The sequence below is a fragment of the Agelaius tricolor genome, unplaced genomic scaffold (genome assembly GCF_023055355.1).
Source record: "Agelaius tricolor isolate 1412-34295 unplaced genomic scaffold, bAgeTri1.0.p SCAF_11, whole genome shotgun sequence".
Taxonomy (NCBI): Eukaryota; Metazoa; Chordata; class Aves; order Passeriformes; family Icteridae; genus Agelaius; species Agelaius tricolor.
The window spans coordinates 19674289-19690629 of record NW_027269271.1 but is presented as its reverse complement, the minus strand read 5'-3'; the positions used below and the strand labels follow the sequence as shown (position 1 = coordinate 19690629).

General features: G+C 37.9%; 1 protein-coding gene across 1 annotated transcript in view; it reads left to right on the top strand.

Moving 5' to 3' along the window:
• ST6GALNAC3 (ST6 N-acetylgalactosaminide alpha-2,6-sialyltransferase 3) overlaps positions 1 to 14433 on the top strand; it is a 214804-nt gene extending 200371 nt beyond the window's left edge. Inside the window, exons 4-5 of the mRNA XM_071436486.1 lie at positions 4549 to 4656; positions 6872 to 14433. Coding sequence (XP_071292587.1) covers positions 4549 to 4656; positions 6872 to 7058 — 295 coding nt within the window. The 3' untranslated portion in view covers positions 7059 to 14433. The remainder of the gene's footprint in view (positions 1 to 4548; positions 4657 to 6871) is intronic.
• Positions 14434 to 16341: the final 1908 nt, after the last annotated feature.

Sequence of the window (16341 nt, the reverse complement as noted above, 5' to 3'; positions counted from 1 at the left end):
AAACAGCCTTTATGAAAGGATATATTTTTTTGTCAATTAATTGGCCTGGAGAATTTTGTCATTTCAATCTGTCACTGATGAATTTTGCTTTACTGCAAAATTTTGAAATTAAGGCAAAAAGGAAAAGTGTCTATCTAATGCTTTTGGCAAGCTCTGTTAATTAATAGCTTTTTGAAGTACTAAATTTCCTCGGTTTTATCTTAATTAACACTCTTAATTGACCTTCTGTGATCTCTAGATTCTCCCAAAAGAATTAAAAAATAGACTTCTAAGTTCTTTTCTGCAATCATATTGACATGCAATTGCTTGTGTAGACATCTTCTCTGCCTTCACAAACGTTTTTTTCATTTTTATTTTTAACCACTGAAGTCCCCACTGGAAATTACAGTCCATTGAACCATAGAACTAAAATTGATTGTGCACATAAAGAATCCTGGAACAATTGAATGAAGAAAAGAACTTCCTGGATTTCTGTGCTAAAATCAGAACTCAAGTGACAACAAAACTTTTACTAAATTTGAACTCACCTGCCCTGGATCACCAAGAAAATATTTTATGTTCTTCCATTTACCCCCAGTGACAGGAAGAATGAGTTTTTCCCTCATTTAGCCTACATCAAAGCATGGTTATAGATGTCAAAGAAGATGAATTTCAGTTGCCAACATTTTTAGGGTGCATTCTCTAGTCGATCTTCTTTATGTCAATTTCTTATTCTTTTTTTTGAAATGGTGGAAAGTTAAAGCAGAAGAGCCCTGTCTAATTGCTTTTCTTTTAAATTAAATTTTAATTAAAGCTTTATGTGTCATCTATTACAACTCTAGCAATCCTAAAAGTGCATTTTACTATTTTCTTCTGAAAAATAGAATGCAAGTCTCTTTGTAACATGTTGTGAGAAACTTTAGTCAGTTCATTCTGCTGGTATATGGAAGGCATTACTAAAAATGCAAATTATATGTTTTGAGACTTGAAACTTTCAAGTAACTATTAATCTTGGAGCTTACTTTTATATTCTGAGATTAAATAATGACATTTTAAGCACTTAAACCTTCACTAAGAGCAAGATAAGCAAGCATATACTTCGTTTCAAGCATTTTAACGAAGTGGAGTCCACTGGTCTTTTCATGTCTTTAATGTTAAGCATATGCCTATGTACTTTTCTGAAATGGTGGATGGTATTTAGCAGAATGAATTACAACCTATAACTGTCATTTCTTTAAGACCACTAATAAAGTAGGAAGTATGCAAAATAAGGTTTCATTTTTAAAGTAAACAAAGTAACTTTTTGTAAGCATTGCCTTTTTATTGCTGTATGCAGCTGTAAATCATGTCTTGAAAGCAAAGCCATCTTTTTAAAAGTGTATTTTGAAAAACAGTGCATTATTTTGTCCTGAGCTGTTGATACAATTTCCTGTCCAGATCTGGTACCCCATTAATTTTATACTATGAAAAAAAGTCTCTCTGAGCCATAGGAAACAATTTTGGGATTGTTACACATACGTATATCACCATAGCTCTGCCTGCTGTAGTTCTGCAGATGATGTTTAACAAACTCCTGGTTACTCTATTTTGGGATTAATGTCCTCCTTCCTCCAGACTTGTGTGGTTCCATAGCCTTATGCTACACATAAATGGAGGATTTTTTTATTTCCTATGTGTAAAAGTTGAAATTTGAGTGCAATTACAGTAACAAGAGGAACTCTTTTTCTAATGAGTCTCAAAACCCCCTGACCAAGCAAGAAACATGTAAAACTCTCCTGTAGAGAGGGAAATTGAGTGCACAGTGTTAGCATAATAGCAAGGGCTGAGACATTGCTTTGCACTACAGTTTTATGGGATGATATTTTAAAAGGTATTCGGAGATTTATGGCCTTTTAGGGACAGCTAAAATTGTTTTCGCATTTCTAATATTGCTTTCATTAGAATTTTGAAAGCATGTTTATGGTATCAGATTGCATTCTAAGGTGTTACCAAATCATCCAGAATCTCCACTGCTTAAGTATATTCCCTCGTACCCCTGTGTATCTTCAGAGGAAAAAATGGATGAATATAAGTGCTTTGGTTTAAAGTATATAATCTGTATTCTGTCATGTACTTCATCTCCCAGGGAAGGTACCTGGGAACTCACTCTGCTGTTTTTATTTATCCTGCCAGTGCAGTATATAGATGAGAGGACTAAGGTCCAATGGTGTTAAAACAAGACATGAAATATTGATTAATTCTTTTTTAAAATTCCTTTTTCCTCCTGAGTATAGCAAATTTCAGATGCTGCTGTCAATATAGTGCTCTCCAATAAAACTCCATTATCGGAAGAGTCCTGATCTTCATCGTGTTCTTATAAATGGTTATTATGATTCTAAAATGCTTTGAAAGCTCAAGGCCAGTGTTTTCCTGGTGCAGGAGTAGAAAGCAAGTTAGAAGCAATGCAGCCTTTTATCATGGCAGAATGTTATTTTGAAATAACATGAATTGGATTGGGAATTCTTCCTGCTAGACTGTAGCAGAACATTCTGGTTGAAGAGATGAAGATCCTGATGGGGCAGATAAACAGCTATACACTTCCGTGGCTACAAAGGTGTCCAAAAAAGCAGCACAATTACAGTTGGTTTCCTAATGAAACCTGGGTGTTTGACACCCTGCCTTTAGTTTCCATTTGTTGTTCTTCGCTTTAAGTTAACCCTTTATTTATTATTTCCAGTATGAGCTTTACAAAAGCAGCTAAACTGATACTTAGCTGTTTCCCCAAAGGAAAGGATATATCAGGAAAGTCAGGGATAGAAGTTCACACCAGCTCAACCATGAAGGAGGACAGACATGGGCAAGAAAGAGAATATTTAACTACTTTCAGTGTTCTTGGACTCAACTCTGGGAATTAAGTCAATAGTTTTTCACTAAAAAATCCAAAGGTTTATTTAAACTGGAGTGTACTGGAGTTTCTTTAGGAACTTAAAGCTTTTGGAGGTTTTCTAGTGTCCATAATAAAAGGTATTACACAGAGAAGGAATTTGAATCTCAGACCTGTATGTGCCAGGTAATTGTCATGATAAAGGCTGTACAACTACTCTTTCACCCATTGTCTTAAGTAGTATTTAGTTCAGCTTGAGCAAGGATGTAACACAGAATCTGTGCTAAAAACCAATGATTGGTATATTGATGCAGGAGGAGGGAGGCAGGAGAGTGAAGTACATTCTTGCTCTGAACCAGGAAAAAACACCTGAGGTTGGTTCTTCTGTCTCACAAGGAAGTTGGGGCTTATAGGCTGGGTAAATTGCTATAGGGCTTTTCTTTTTCCACATGAAAATTTTATTCCTGCCCTACTAAAAATATGTTTTCAGAAGATTTTGTTGGTGGCAATAACTGATTTACACATAGGCTTACTTGGGAGTTCTTTTACAGCAAAACTTAATTGTGTGCAAACATTAGGCTGCTTTAACTTAGGATGGAGAACAGACTGCTCCCTACCACACCCAAAAACTAAGAACTTACAGGTGTGGCAGAAAGCTCATATATCCCCTTCTCTCACTCACACCCAGCTCTATTGAGGTGCTCTTTTAAGATGGTTTTGTGAGTTTTGTGGTATCTTTCTTTGGAAATGGGGCATTTTAAAATAATTTAAAGATAATTATTTTCACTGATTTCAGTAAAACTGAAAGCAATACATGCACAGAGCTGGACTTCAGCCATTTCGTAAGCGGTAAGGGCTGAGTGTGCTCTCACTGCTTGTGAGGTGTGAAAGCAGTGAGCCTTGCATGCCCAGGTTATCTGGGTAACTCCATTGACTCCCAGTCCCCCATTGGTAACATCTGTGTGAGCAGAGCCAACAGGATTTGGTTTGTGGTTAACAATGCATGTGTTTGCTCAAACGACCAGTCTGTGAGCTAAATCCTTACACATGTAAGTTTTCTCACTGGTGCAGGTTATACTTCTGGGCTGATTGAATGTATCTAGTCATTTGGGCAAAGACTGTCAATCTGGGCACTATGCTCTTGTGGTTTTCTCTCTGCTATGGTAGCTCAAAGAACGATAACACAAAATTAGGTCAAGGGATATGCATAGAATTTTGGTTTTCAGAACCTTCTGTTAGATGGTTTTGTACCAAAATATCCTTGGAAGTTTCATTGCTGCGTGAATTTTCAGGTTGAGGGAAGCCCACTGCAGATTAAGATTTTGCTTGCAGAAGAGGACGGTGCCTACTCATGTGAGCACAACACAAATTCCAACAGTACTTTGTGTTTTGGTAAACTTTATCTCATTTTACAAACTCCACTAATTGCTTTTCAGATGTGAAAAGAAATAATTTTCTCTTTTACTGGAGATGCATTATTTGACTTCAGATATTTAACATGTTTTCTTTCCCTGTGGACAATAGCTGGAGGCCCCAAGCTGGGAAGAATGAGAGCATACCTATAAATAATTCAAAGTAATTGTGTGGTTTTGACAGATTGTCAAGCTGCTTAATGCCTTTTGTCCCAGGCAATAGATTTTATTTCTTTGATAAAGTGTTGATAATTTCTCATTGCAATTTGTTTTGTGTATGTTGTATTTTTACAGAGTCCAGTCAGGTTCATATCTCAGCACGGGTTGGTTCACCTTAATTTTGGCTATGGATGCCTGCTATGGAATTCACGTCTATGGGATGATAAATGACACCTACTGCAAGTAAGATCATAGGAAATTATTTTCATGCATCTACAATTCTGATGTCTTGTCAAAATTTCACAATTGATTTTAATATCATAAATCCAAAAAATGGATCAGGCAGTCATTTCCCAGCATTTTGCATTGATGTGACACTATTGTCAGCATATTCACTCCTGATATGGCATGTGCTGTTGATAAAATAAAAACATTTACAAAATCTAACATCAGATGTCATAAGGAGCTATTTTTAATCAAAGATCTTTTGCAGATTCTGAATTAGCTGGAAACAAAGTATGCTCATATTCTTTTGATAAAATGTACTTGCTTCCATTGCTAAAACAAATCTACAGAGGAAAAAAACTAACACATTGTTTTCTGAATACCAAATAGACCTGGAAGTGAAATAAAATGATTAGCCCAGGATAGTTACCTGAAATTACATTTCACTACCATTGAGCAACCTACTTGAACTTTCTCGGTTATATATGGCTTGTTTTGAGTAGTAGAGGGTTCTAATTAGATAATAAAACAAATCCTGTGAGCTTTATCACCATAAACTGACATAAATTCCAACCAACTACTGTTGGTGACCTTACTGTGGTAGTGGATTAATCTTATGGTCAGAAGTATAACTCTAAACACAATTTTTAAAAGTCCAAATTAAATACTTTAATCTACTGTGTATGGTAGAAAAATATAAAAGGAAACTATTCCTCATTCATTCAGAAAAGCAGGAAATGTCATGAACAATGTATGTATGGTACTAGTACATACACATCTATTCTGTACCTAAGCTGGTCCAAGTCCTGCATGTAACCAGTCCAGCACATCACGAGCTCCTAAAGTCAAGCCTTTGTGCAGATTCTCACTCCACATTCTGTGTCACTCCAGTGTGAGACTCATTGCTGGCAGAACCTAAAAAATGTCACAAACAACAGAATTTGAGTCACAGCTGTTTAATTAGGATATTTTAACATTAGAGGCTGACTTTTTAGAACTTGCAGATCTCACTGATTGAGTCATCCAGATGGAATGAACAGAATGAACATATGTTGTTCTTTGTTTATGAAAACACACAGTAGGCACCCTGGGAGGAGGGGTGACAGGACTAAGGTTGTCCTCAGAGAGCTCAGCCAAGCTGGCATTGCATAGCCCTGACGTAAAACCAGTCAACAGCATGATAGCACTGTTGGCAGCAGAGAAGGATGTCCCCTTTAAGCTGTGATTCTGACTAGATTACCCACTTAAATTGGATGTTACTTTTATAACTGCCCTGTTCAGCCAGCTCAAGAACCAGTTTCAACAGCTGGGACTATCCAGTGAGAAGACTTTGGTTGGGGAGGGAACCTTGTGGGCTGAGTTATCACAGGTTAAGCAAAATGTGCAGTGCCCATAGGAGCCAGCCCTTCAGCTTCTCACTGACTGGTAAGATCAGTGTATGCTGAGAGATAGACTGAGCTTCTTCTGCCTTAGGAAAACTCCTAGAAATCGTGATGTAATGAAAGCCCTTACAGTTTAGCAAAGGAGCTCAAGTGCTGACACATGAACAGGATTTCAGATCATTCATAGAATTGTTTAGAATTGGGGAAGACCTTTAAGATCATGGAGTTTAATCGTTAACGCAGCACTGCCAAGTCTGCACTAAACTGTGGCCCAAGTGCCACATTTGCACATCTTTTAAATGCATCCAGAGGTGGTGAGTCAATCACTTCCATGGGCAGCCTGTTTCAGTGCTTGACAACCTTTTTGGTGAAGAAATTTTTCCAAATATCCAATTTGAACCTCCAGTGGTGGAGTTTAAAGCAATTTCCTCATGTCCTGTCACTTGTTCCTTGGGAGAAGAGACCAACCCTCTCCTCATTACAACCTCCCTTCAAGCAGCTATGAAGAGTAAGGTCCCTCCAGAGCTTCCTTTTCTCCAGGATGAAGACTCCCAGCTCCCTCAGTCATTCCTTGTGGGAGTTGTGCTCCAGACCCTTCACTGGCTCCATTGTCCTTCTCTGCACTCACTCCAGCACCTCAGTGTGTGTTTTGTAGTGAGAGACACAAAACTGAACCTGGGATTTGAGGTGTGGCCTCAGCAATGCTGAGAACAGGGCACAATCACTGCCCTGCTCCTGCTGGCCACACTATTGCTGATCCAAGCCAGGATGCCTGTATCTTGTATTCAGGTGTATTATAGATTTACGTTTTTCTGGAAGACAGTAATGCAGTGTATCTTTCTTCTCCCTAGGTCAGAAGGCTTTCGCAAAGTTCCCTACCACTACTACGAGCCAGGAAGAGACGAGTGTGAGGAATACTTTCTCCATGAAAATGCTCCCTATGGAGGCCACAGGTTTATCACAGAAAAGAAAGTATTTGCTAAGTGGGCCAAGAAGCACACAATAATATTTACACATCCCAACTGGACAGTGTCTTGATACTGGTTTACTTAACTCTCCCTTAACAGCATATTACAGAAATGTCTCAGTTTACAGTAGTTTTGCTTACATCTGGCTGGCCTTTCTCAGCCTAGGTAACACTAAACTAAAAATCAGAAGACAAAGAGGGTGGTGGTTCAGCTGTTAAGCAAAATTAATCATCTGTGGAAGGCAGACACATTGTTTTTTCTTAGGGTTTTAATCCACACTATGCACTTTATACTTTAACTGGATTTTACTTCAAGGCAGGAGCAGTTAAAGACAGATGAGATTTCCTGTATATACAGGTGCACACAGAGAGCATGGTGGTCCTTTGAAAATTGTCCATCATCTCAGATATTTAAAATTATTATTTGTAGCTCATTTGCTGTACTAAAGCATTAGTTCCATTTGTGGTATCAGTAGAAATTTTCAACAAGAGAAATGTGAAGTAAAATACAGACCTCCAAGGTCCAGGAGTGAGTAAATTTCAAAAAACAACACCTGAATATATTGATACACAGTATATTGTGAGCACTTGCATCTATGGTAAAATTAGAGATGAGCTAAGCATGGTTCTTGAACTGTACCCAACTGTTGAATGAAAAGATATTACCTACTCAAGACTCCTGATTAATTCATAACTTCTGAAATGCAGCTTCCTTCCACCTTGGTCAGTCTGCACCATCTGGGACTAGGTAGTTTGTGCTTTTTGAAGCTGTTGTCCCACACTTCAGCTCCAGCAGAATGGCACTTGGCAAAGATTGTGTTTTGCAGCCCATGATGAACCTTTGGCTGTTGTACCAAGCCTGCTGTCAGTACCCAAGCTGGTGAGTGTAAAGTTGTCTCATTAATATCTCCATTTACTCCAGTTGTGCATTTGACTTGCTCCAACATCCAAATAACAGTATTTTGACAGTATTTCCCATGCAGCCATCATAATTTATTTTAGATCTCCAGTTTCTTCATCTTTAAAAACAAGGATAGTGTCTATCTACCTCACAAGAGAGTTGTGAGAACTAATTTAATTTAATTTAAAGCACTTTCCTGATGCAGAATGCTCCAGATCATTTATTCTTAACACAAAAACAATGGTACCTGTCATTTATTTTTGTCTGATGGGGATTTGAAGAAAGTGACAATGTGTCTAGCTCTGATGGCAAATTGTTCTGTGCATCCACTTTCCTACTGAGGATAATTTGTAATACTGAGTTCTATCAGCTTGCATTGCTTCAGATGAAGTTGAAAGAACTCCCCATCTCACAGTATTATCTGCACATTAAAAGGCAGTTCAAGAATCTAAAAATACACTCATCTCTAGTTTAAGTATGTATTTCCAAGCTTACTGTCATGGAAAGTTTTCAACTGCAGCAGACTCATTGTACTATGACCATAATTCAAATACACATGTGAGTTTTATTTAAACTGTATTTAAACTAATGCTTTAATTTTAGAATGTGTCCTATGAATATTTTAACATCGAGAATGTCAGATTCAACACTGTAATAGCCAATACTGTGAACACTTGAAGGAATTATGTGTGGAACATGTCACACAGGGTTTACTCACACTACTTAAACATTAACCAACAGGAAACTTTGTATGCTTTTGTAAATCAAGAAAAGGGGAAAGTAAAAAACTATTTTTACATGTAAGTATTTGTATACTGACTATTTCCTATTGTATATTTGTATATATAAATCTATATTTTATATGTTCATTGCATATATATTCTCTCATCAACTGCTCCAACTCATAGGGTGGGGAGGAAATCAGTATTCCTCCTCCTGATCATTGGTTTCTTGTTCCTGTTGGTAGGTGATTCCAGGGTATCATCTGTGTTTCTTCTTCTATTTTCTACCATAAATGCAGCTCTCTGATTTTATTTTTTTTATATAGCTCAGCTTTCACTGCTTTCTTTAGTACTGTAAGTATTCATTCTGGTTGTCAGACAAAGGCTGGGGCCATGCTTATGATCTTGGATAAACATCTATATTCAAACACAGGCTTTGTCCCAGGTTTCTGGCATGACTTCATGTCTCACCTTCCTGTTTAGAAAAGAAGAACAATAGTATTTTCCTACTCCCTTTCTTGACTTTCTTGAGATGTTGAGATGAGTATTCCCATTTTCAACTTACTTGTATAACACTTTGAAGAAAAGGTGCCCTAAGTGTCTGAAGCTTACAGGCAATGCTGTGACATACAAGTAATTAAAAGTGGCTGTTTCTTGTCCCTGGAGTTTAAATTAGTTGTCTGCTAATACAACATGGGATGAAATCAAAAGGGGAAAAAGGGTCATGGTTGGAAGAAGAGCTGTAGTAGAAAAACCAGATTTATCACCACACATCTGTTCAGTTCACATAGGTGGCTGGATATATGGAAAGGTAATAAAAAATTGTAAGGCAGGATTTGAAAAATTCAGGACATACAGAATTAGGGAGAATGTTCCACATGTATTTTACAGGGCAGCCTGGGAAATCCTATCATTCCCTTGAGGGAAGAACATCAGCCAATTGAACTTGTATTTAGAAGGTTTCTGGGTTAATAGAAAACTGCAATGAAAGTGCTGCACGTGGAATTTTTTTGGACTGGACAGAGTTCCATGGAAGTGTCCACATGAAGCAGAGTGTTTGTCTCCCTGAGTGTTTCTCCCCAGTGAGCACAAGGATTCTGCCTGAGTTTGTTCACCTGGTTTCTAAGCTTGAGAAAGTTTTTAAGATGATTAATACTTGCTAATTCACCATAAACGTGTTGTAAAATATGTGCTTCACTCTGAAGCTCTTTCAAGAGTGCTTGTATGCTGCATGAAACATTATCACAAAGGATAGCTAAGAAAAATACAGCTCTAAGAACATCTAAATGTACACAAAATTGAGAACACAATTAGTTTAGGTGACACAGAGCAAAGTAAAGGTGTTACTCTCTGCTTGGATTTGCACTTAGAGCAGATCCACTTTAGAAACATTGCAGCAGGCTTCATTCATACTAGAAAAAGTGAGAGAGTGAACATCAGTTCCCTTATCTAAATGAGCCTGTCTTTAGTGTAAGTTAAATGCATATTTACATGATTTTTATTATATGAGTAAGTAACTGTGACCACTGTGTTAAAGATGATTCTACAAAGAAATTACTTGGTTGAAATCTGTTAAAAACCAGCTGTGGTACTAAAGAAAGAATGTCAGTACTTGGATGTGTATAAGGAATCTTGGTGGTTCACCTTATGAGAGCAGTTAAGAAATCAGCTGAGAATCACTTATTAATTCTTTAAGATAAAACTACTACAGTTTACCTGAATGTAATCATATCCTAATTGCTTATTCATTCAAGCAGTCCTCTTTTAATCAACTACTCATGAGTATAAAACAAGCAGGGAGTTTACCTGAGGATTTCAAAATGCATTTTCATGTTGCTTCTAAGAGAGGAATGCTCAAAAATATTTTGGCCTTTTCTTTTTTTTTTGCCGTCAGTGAGCTGAGTAGTCATCAAAAGTTTCTTCTAAAATGTAGGGGGGATTTAAATACACTTTTTTTAAAAGGAGGGGAAGGCATAAAAAAGGCATAAATAGCTTGGTTTTAATAAACATTTAAATGTAAATATACTTTATGTTTTATGTTGCATTACCTTCTGAGTTTTGTTTTCAGAGTAGAAATTTCTAAATAGGAGCAGAAAATTTCATTTAAATTATCTTTTTGACTGGATAATTACTATTCATAGATAATTGACTGAATAAAATAGTGTAGCTTTTTCTTTCCAAACTGACATAACAGGCATCATCCCAACCTTTTCATCCCTATTAGATGTCCAGATCACATCCTTCTGCTTATACCAAGGCCTCTTCTCAGAAAGAAAAAAATTAGTTTATATATCCAGCCAAATTCCCATTCCATCTGGGCTGGGAGGCTCCATCTGCAGACTGCTCCTATCAGTTACATCAGTAAATGGGGAGGACTTATGGAGAGCTCTACTTAGGAGCAGATGGTGTTCCAGCTTCTAAAAAATGCCCCTAAAGTGCTTTAGGCAAGGAGTACCCATTGATCTCTCCTGGAAATACTTTACTAAAGTGTTCCGTTTCTTCAAATGCCTTTAGCTCCTGTGTAGAATAATTGTCCTGTTCTCTGGAGCAGGAATTATCAGCAAAGGGAAAGCCATGCCCTTTACAGGAAAAAATGGAGGCAAGTTTAGTGTTGTTAAGTATTTGCACATAAACACCACCAGGGATGAAGAAGTCAACCTGACACAAGTTATCTGAGCACTCACTGATTTAGGAATATCTGAAGACTCTCTTCAAAACTAATGGAAGTGGCTTTGGCAAGTTCATGAGTACAGCACCTACCCCAGTAAAATCCTTGCACTCCTGGGTGCCAGGGCAAGCAGTGTTTTGTCTGGGAAGTGCCAAAGCACAAAATGCTTTGCAGAATTAATAAAGAGAAGCTCATCCAACTCTTGGAGGGCTGATGCTGATGGTCTTCCATTATCCACCTGCTAATGGGCTGGACTGAAGTAGGACCCCACACAAAGATAGCTGGCAGCAGAGCATAGATGCTCAACCAGAAGACCTGTCCAGGTAAGTAAGAATTAAGTAACCTCAGTGAATTATACCTGGATGATGTTCTTAGTAAGCAGAAAATCAGAAGCATGTTACATATTGATGCTTAGAATTTGCTGTCTTTTTTTCTGCATGTATGTCAGAAATAGTGTGTCTTTAGTTGTGCTGAAGCAAGCCTGGGCTGTGTTCATGATGAACCTTAGGGTACCCACAAGAGTGAACCTTGTGCTCACACAGGAGCTGTCTGTGGGCATTGTGATGTACTGTGAGCAGCAGTCATATATTTACTTTAAAAAGTCCTGTTTTTCCTGACTATATTTAGTTCCTTTGGGGAGGAAACATTTCATTTTCAACAGATGTGTTTCATTCTGTTCCTTCTTTCCTGAGAGGATGCACAGGAATGAAACTTAACCATAGAGGAGTGAAGCCAGCTACCAGATTGATTTATATTTTTCTGGCTATTGCTGTGATCTGTATAGCTAAAGTCATAGGAGAAGGGGGAAGTTTTTTGTAAACCTTGTCTAGTATAATCTACAGAAGATTGTGTGTCTGTTCTGGGTTAGAGTCTCCTAGGCAAACCCTCTAAAAGAGGCTGAAGGAGAAAGAAAAGGTCTCTCTCCATTGAAAGAAAGGACTTCTGTGGAAGCCATACTAACGTGTGGCACATCTGGGCCTGCTCCCCCAGCTTTTGTAGATCCCCACCCAGCTGTAACTTGGGCTCTTTCCAGCCCCAGTGGAGAAGCATTCTCCATCTGACCTAGGCAGCCTGTGATCCAGTCAAAGCCTGCCCCTCCTCCCCTCCTGTGGAGCAGCCAAGTGCTGGATGTGCCCTGGGGCTGCAGGGACGCGCTCCCCAGGCAGCAGCGGCATTTGCTTGGGGCACAGCCTCACCTCAGGTGCTGAACTCACGTTCTTGGAATAGGATAGGAAAGGTATCACTGGTTCTGGTATTGTTTGTGTTATTAACTCACAAACAGTTACTGTTTCAGGGGTGTCTTAAACAGCTTTCATGTCTTTTTTTGCATTGCTTGCTGCTGTTTCTGGGAATTCCTCAAAATATGTAGCTGTCAACATCTGCCACTGCTGTTCTAATTTACTGGAAAGAGACTGTAAACTTGAACTGATGCATGTTCTTACCATGTATTATGCATGATAGCATGTTGCACATTTTATTCTCCACTATAATAAATAATGTAAGTTTTGTGTAAACTTAGTTCAAGCAGCAGAAGTAGTACTTTTTCTTTTTCTCATATCATGTGTTGCCCAGAGCACTTTGCTGGAGCTCTGTAAATGCCATTAGCAGCTGGCAGCAAATAAACCATTGAAACCAGTCAGGAAATAATTACTAAATTTGACATTTTTCACTGAAATATCAGAAATAGTTCAGCTTGCTTTAGTGAACCTACTCTGGCACTCACAATCACAATTCTATGTTCTATTGTAAGGAAATCTCACATCCCAAGTGTAACTTGGGAATGACTTTTTTGACACAGATATTGTTAAGAGGTTAGAAGGGCAGTGATCCCAAAGTTTTTTTTATTTACAGGAGTATCTTTTTAATGGGAATTGAACATGTAGAACATTGGCTAAGATGCCTGCAGAGTTTTTAATAATTTTGCTACTGAAAATAATATTTCTGAAGATGGTTGAAGGAAAATCAAATTGTGTGCTCACTGCCCTTTGGCTGATCACCTGCATACACAGACACTGCAAACACATTGAGTGTCTGCAAACACAGTGGGTGTCTGTAGGGAAGGTCCCTTTTTTGTCAGGTAGGGGCAAGTAAGAACAACTAAGACTAATCTACATGGTAAATACAGCTTATGGTACTTGTTCATTAATGTTTGTTCTGCATATTTCCAAAGCCTGTGTCTGTTTTAGCAAAGAATTAGCTTAGCTGGAGGGGTCTGTAGCCTGAAACTGTTGGTGCTAAGGACCTGATCTCCACACTTATCTCTAGTTTGATCCCAGGGGCTGAATGCCACTAGTGATTGGAGCACATCCTTTGCTTCCATCCAGAAGGAATCTGGGGCACATGCTCAGGAACTCTCCATCATGCAAACTAAAGCTCATTAAGTGAGGCCACTGTACTGCACTGTCCCACAGGAAAGTAGAATTCCTGCTACACCATCTTATAACTCAGGCTTTGTAAGGGTATTTTTTTTCCATGGGTATTTTTCTTTCAAATTTGAGATCTGATTCCTCCTGTCAGACCATGGGAATCAAGGGCTCCTGATTCTTCCTAAATTTACCATCCAAATGTGCTCCATAAATCAGGAGTGTGATATAGGACAAAGTTATCCAATATGGGTACAGCATGGTGAGTGCTTTGTTTGATGAAGAGTTAATGTGATTCAGCTCGTGGATGTAATTTTATCCTGAACATGCTGGGTACTTGCTAATGCATGCATTGTTTTTACATACTGCAAGAGACATAAAAATTCCCTTAATCATTTTCCCAGGGTAATTTTGTTCTTGTGGCCTTCCAGTTGTATCTGTATATGTGTGCATATATGCATTTATATACAGTGTGCAAGCACTCTTCTGTTCTTAGAAAGTTGCTACTATATGCTGCTAACATAAACTTTTTTAGGTGGTTCATGTTACACAGTTTGTTATTTGTATTCTTTGGTTGCCTTTTGTAATGCTGACAAGTGTATTGATAGCAGATACCACTGTAGACTAAGAAAAACTTTCGTACCATTTATACTTAACTTTGTATGTTTTGCCATGTGTTTTTTGCTATATGTTACTTAGGTTTTGCTCCCATTTGGAGAATGTGCTTCTGTGTATTTGCAAAATTGTGCCTGGATTATTTTAAAACGTAAATAAATGTATACAATTTTCCAATTGTCTGACATAATTTATGCATGATTTTGTGCAAAACACTTTTATTCTTGTTTATGTACAGGCCACTATAATAATATCTGTCAGTTCACTGAACCCAAGGAAACAAAGATCTTTTTTCTTATAGGTGTTGGAATAAATCCTGTATATATAATATATATATTTATAAAATCATTGTAAATGTAAATCAGCTGTACACACTTTAAAGACATTTTAAGGTATCTGCCCTACAAATATTTAGTAATGCTGGGTAAACTCAGCCACAAAACCTTCACTTGCAATAACTCATGATTGTATTTCTGTATGTAAAAACCCATTGCAGACACAAATGCACGTTGTGGAAAAGGTCCATTGGGTCCTGTTCATAAAGGGCACATCCTTGCCAGAGCGTTCATGTCTCAGGGGTGAAACCACTGAAATCCCAGGAATGGACACTGAGCACATGCTTGAGAGCTGTGTAAGTTAGAACGTGGGGGAGAGATCACATTTCAGGAAAAGGTGCAAACCTCTGCTTGCTGACAGGAGTGTGAGGGGGACCTGCATAACTTTTGTTCCCCAGTGGACCCCATGGTGCTAAGGGAGGAAAGGAACTAGAACTCATTCAGCCTCTGGTCTCTAACTTTGCTATTTTCCTGTTCCCAGCTAAGAACATGATTAACAAGCAACAGCTTTGATCTGTAAATCTTAACTTGGTCTGTATGTGCTGAAGTAAACATATGTAGAGTAGCTGGGTTTGTGAAAGGACTGGAGATTCTGGGTTTATCTCTCAGCACTGGCATATGTAATGCAGCAGCTGTTAGCACCTAATTTTGGGCCAGATTCTGGTATATACCACTTAGAACTGGGCTGTATTTTGTCAGCTACCAGAGTAAGGGAAATGAAAAAAAGTATTTCTGTGATAAGGATAAGACTAAATAAAGGGAAGAAATGCTTTTCACATGCTCAGTTTTGAGGGTCCTTCAAGTCTGATATGCTGCCAAGGGGCTTGTTAAGAATTTGTGTGTTACTTTTTCAAGCATACTCTCTGCATTAACCGTAATGTTCACTTCAGAACCATTACAGTGTGAGCTCTGAATGCATATTAGTAGCATGATGTAATATGGATTCATTTCATCCTTTTTCAATGGAGGATGGTTGGATATATTACTCTTGAAGTACATCCAGACATGATAGTAGTGACCTGGAATGTGAATGTGAGTTTATTTTACTATTTGTCATAGGACCAGATAATCAAGTAAAAAAATAGTTTAATTGTTGAATTAGCCCTCTTAGAGCTTTCAAACCCCCATAGAATAGCCAGCTGAACTCCTGAAGCTTTTGGTCCTGTGGCTTTACATTGGATCTTACTTTATTAGTTTACACCAGATCATCCAGTAATACTTTGTCAACAGTCTCAGTGATATTTTCTTTTTATTACCAATTTCTTCTGTAATGACTGAGTTTTCTGTGAACCTTTGTGTTTTCCTCTAAATTACTGATTAAATTTTGAACTAGCGTATGCCCAGAAAGCTATCCCAGCAGAATACCTATTCTATGATCATTCCCCATTTAAATTGCCATTTTGAAATGTCAGTTAACCAGTTTTCCATTCCTTTAATGTGAGACATGTCAATTTTGTATTATCATGTTTTCTTAACTCAAATGTCATGAATACCACATCAAATGTCATATAGAATCCAAGTGTATCAACAGTGTTGTCTTTCACTTGTACTCACAATTGGAAAAAAAGCCAGCAAATGTGTTTGACAGTATCTGTTTTCCATATTGCACTTAGATTGGCATTTAGCATATTTCTCCTCTTTAATTAGTTAGTAATTGAGTCCCTTGTCAGCCATTCCATTACTTTACTCCAGATCAATTTTAGACTGACAGGACTGTAATTATCTAGGTCATTAAGTTTATCCTTCTTAA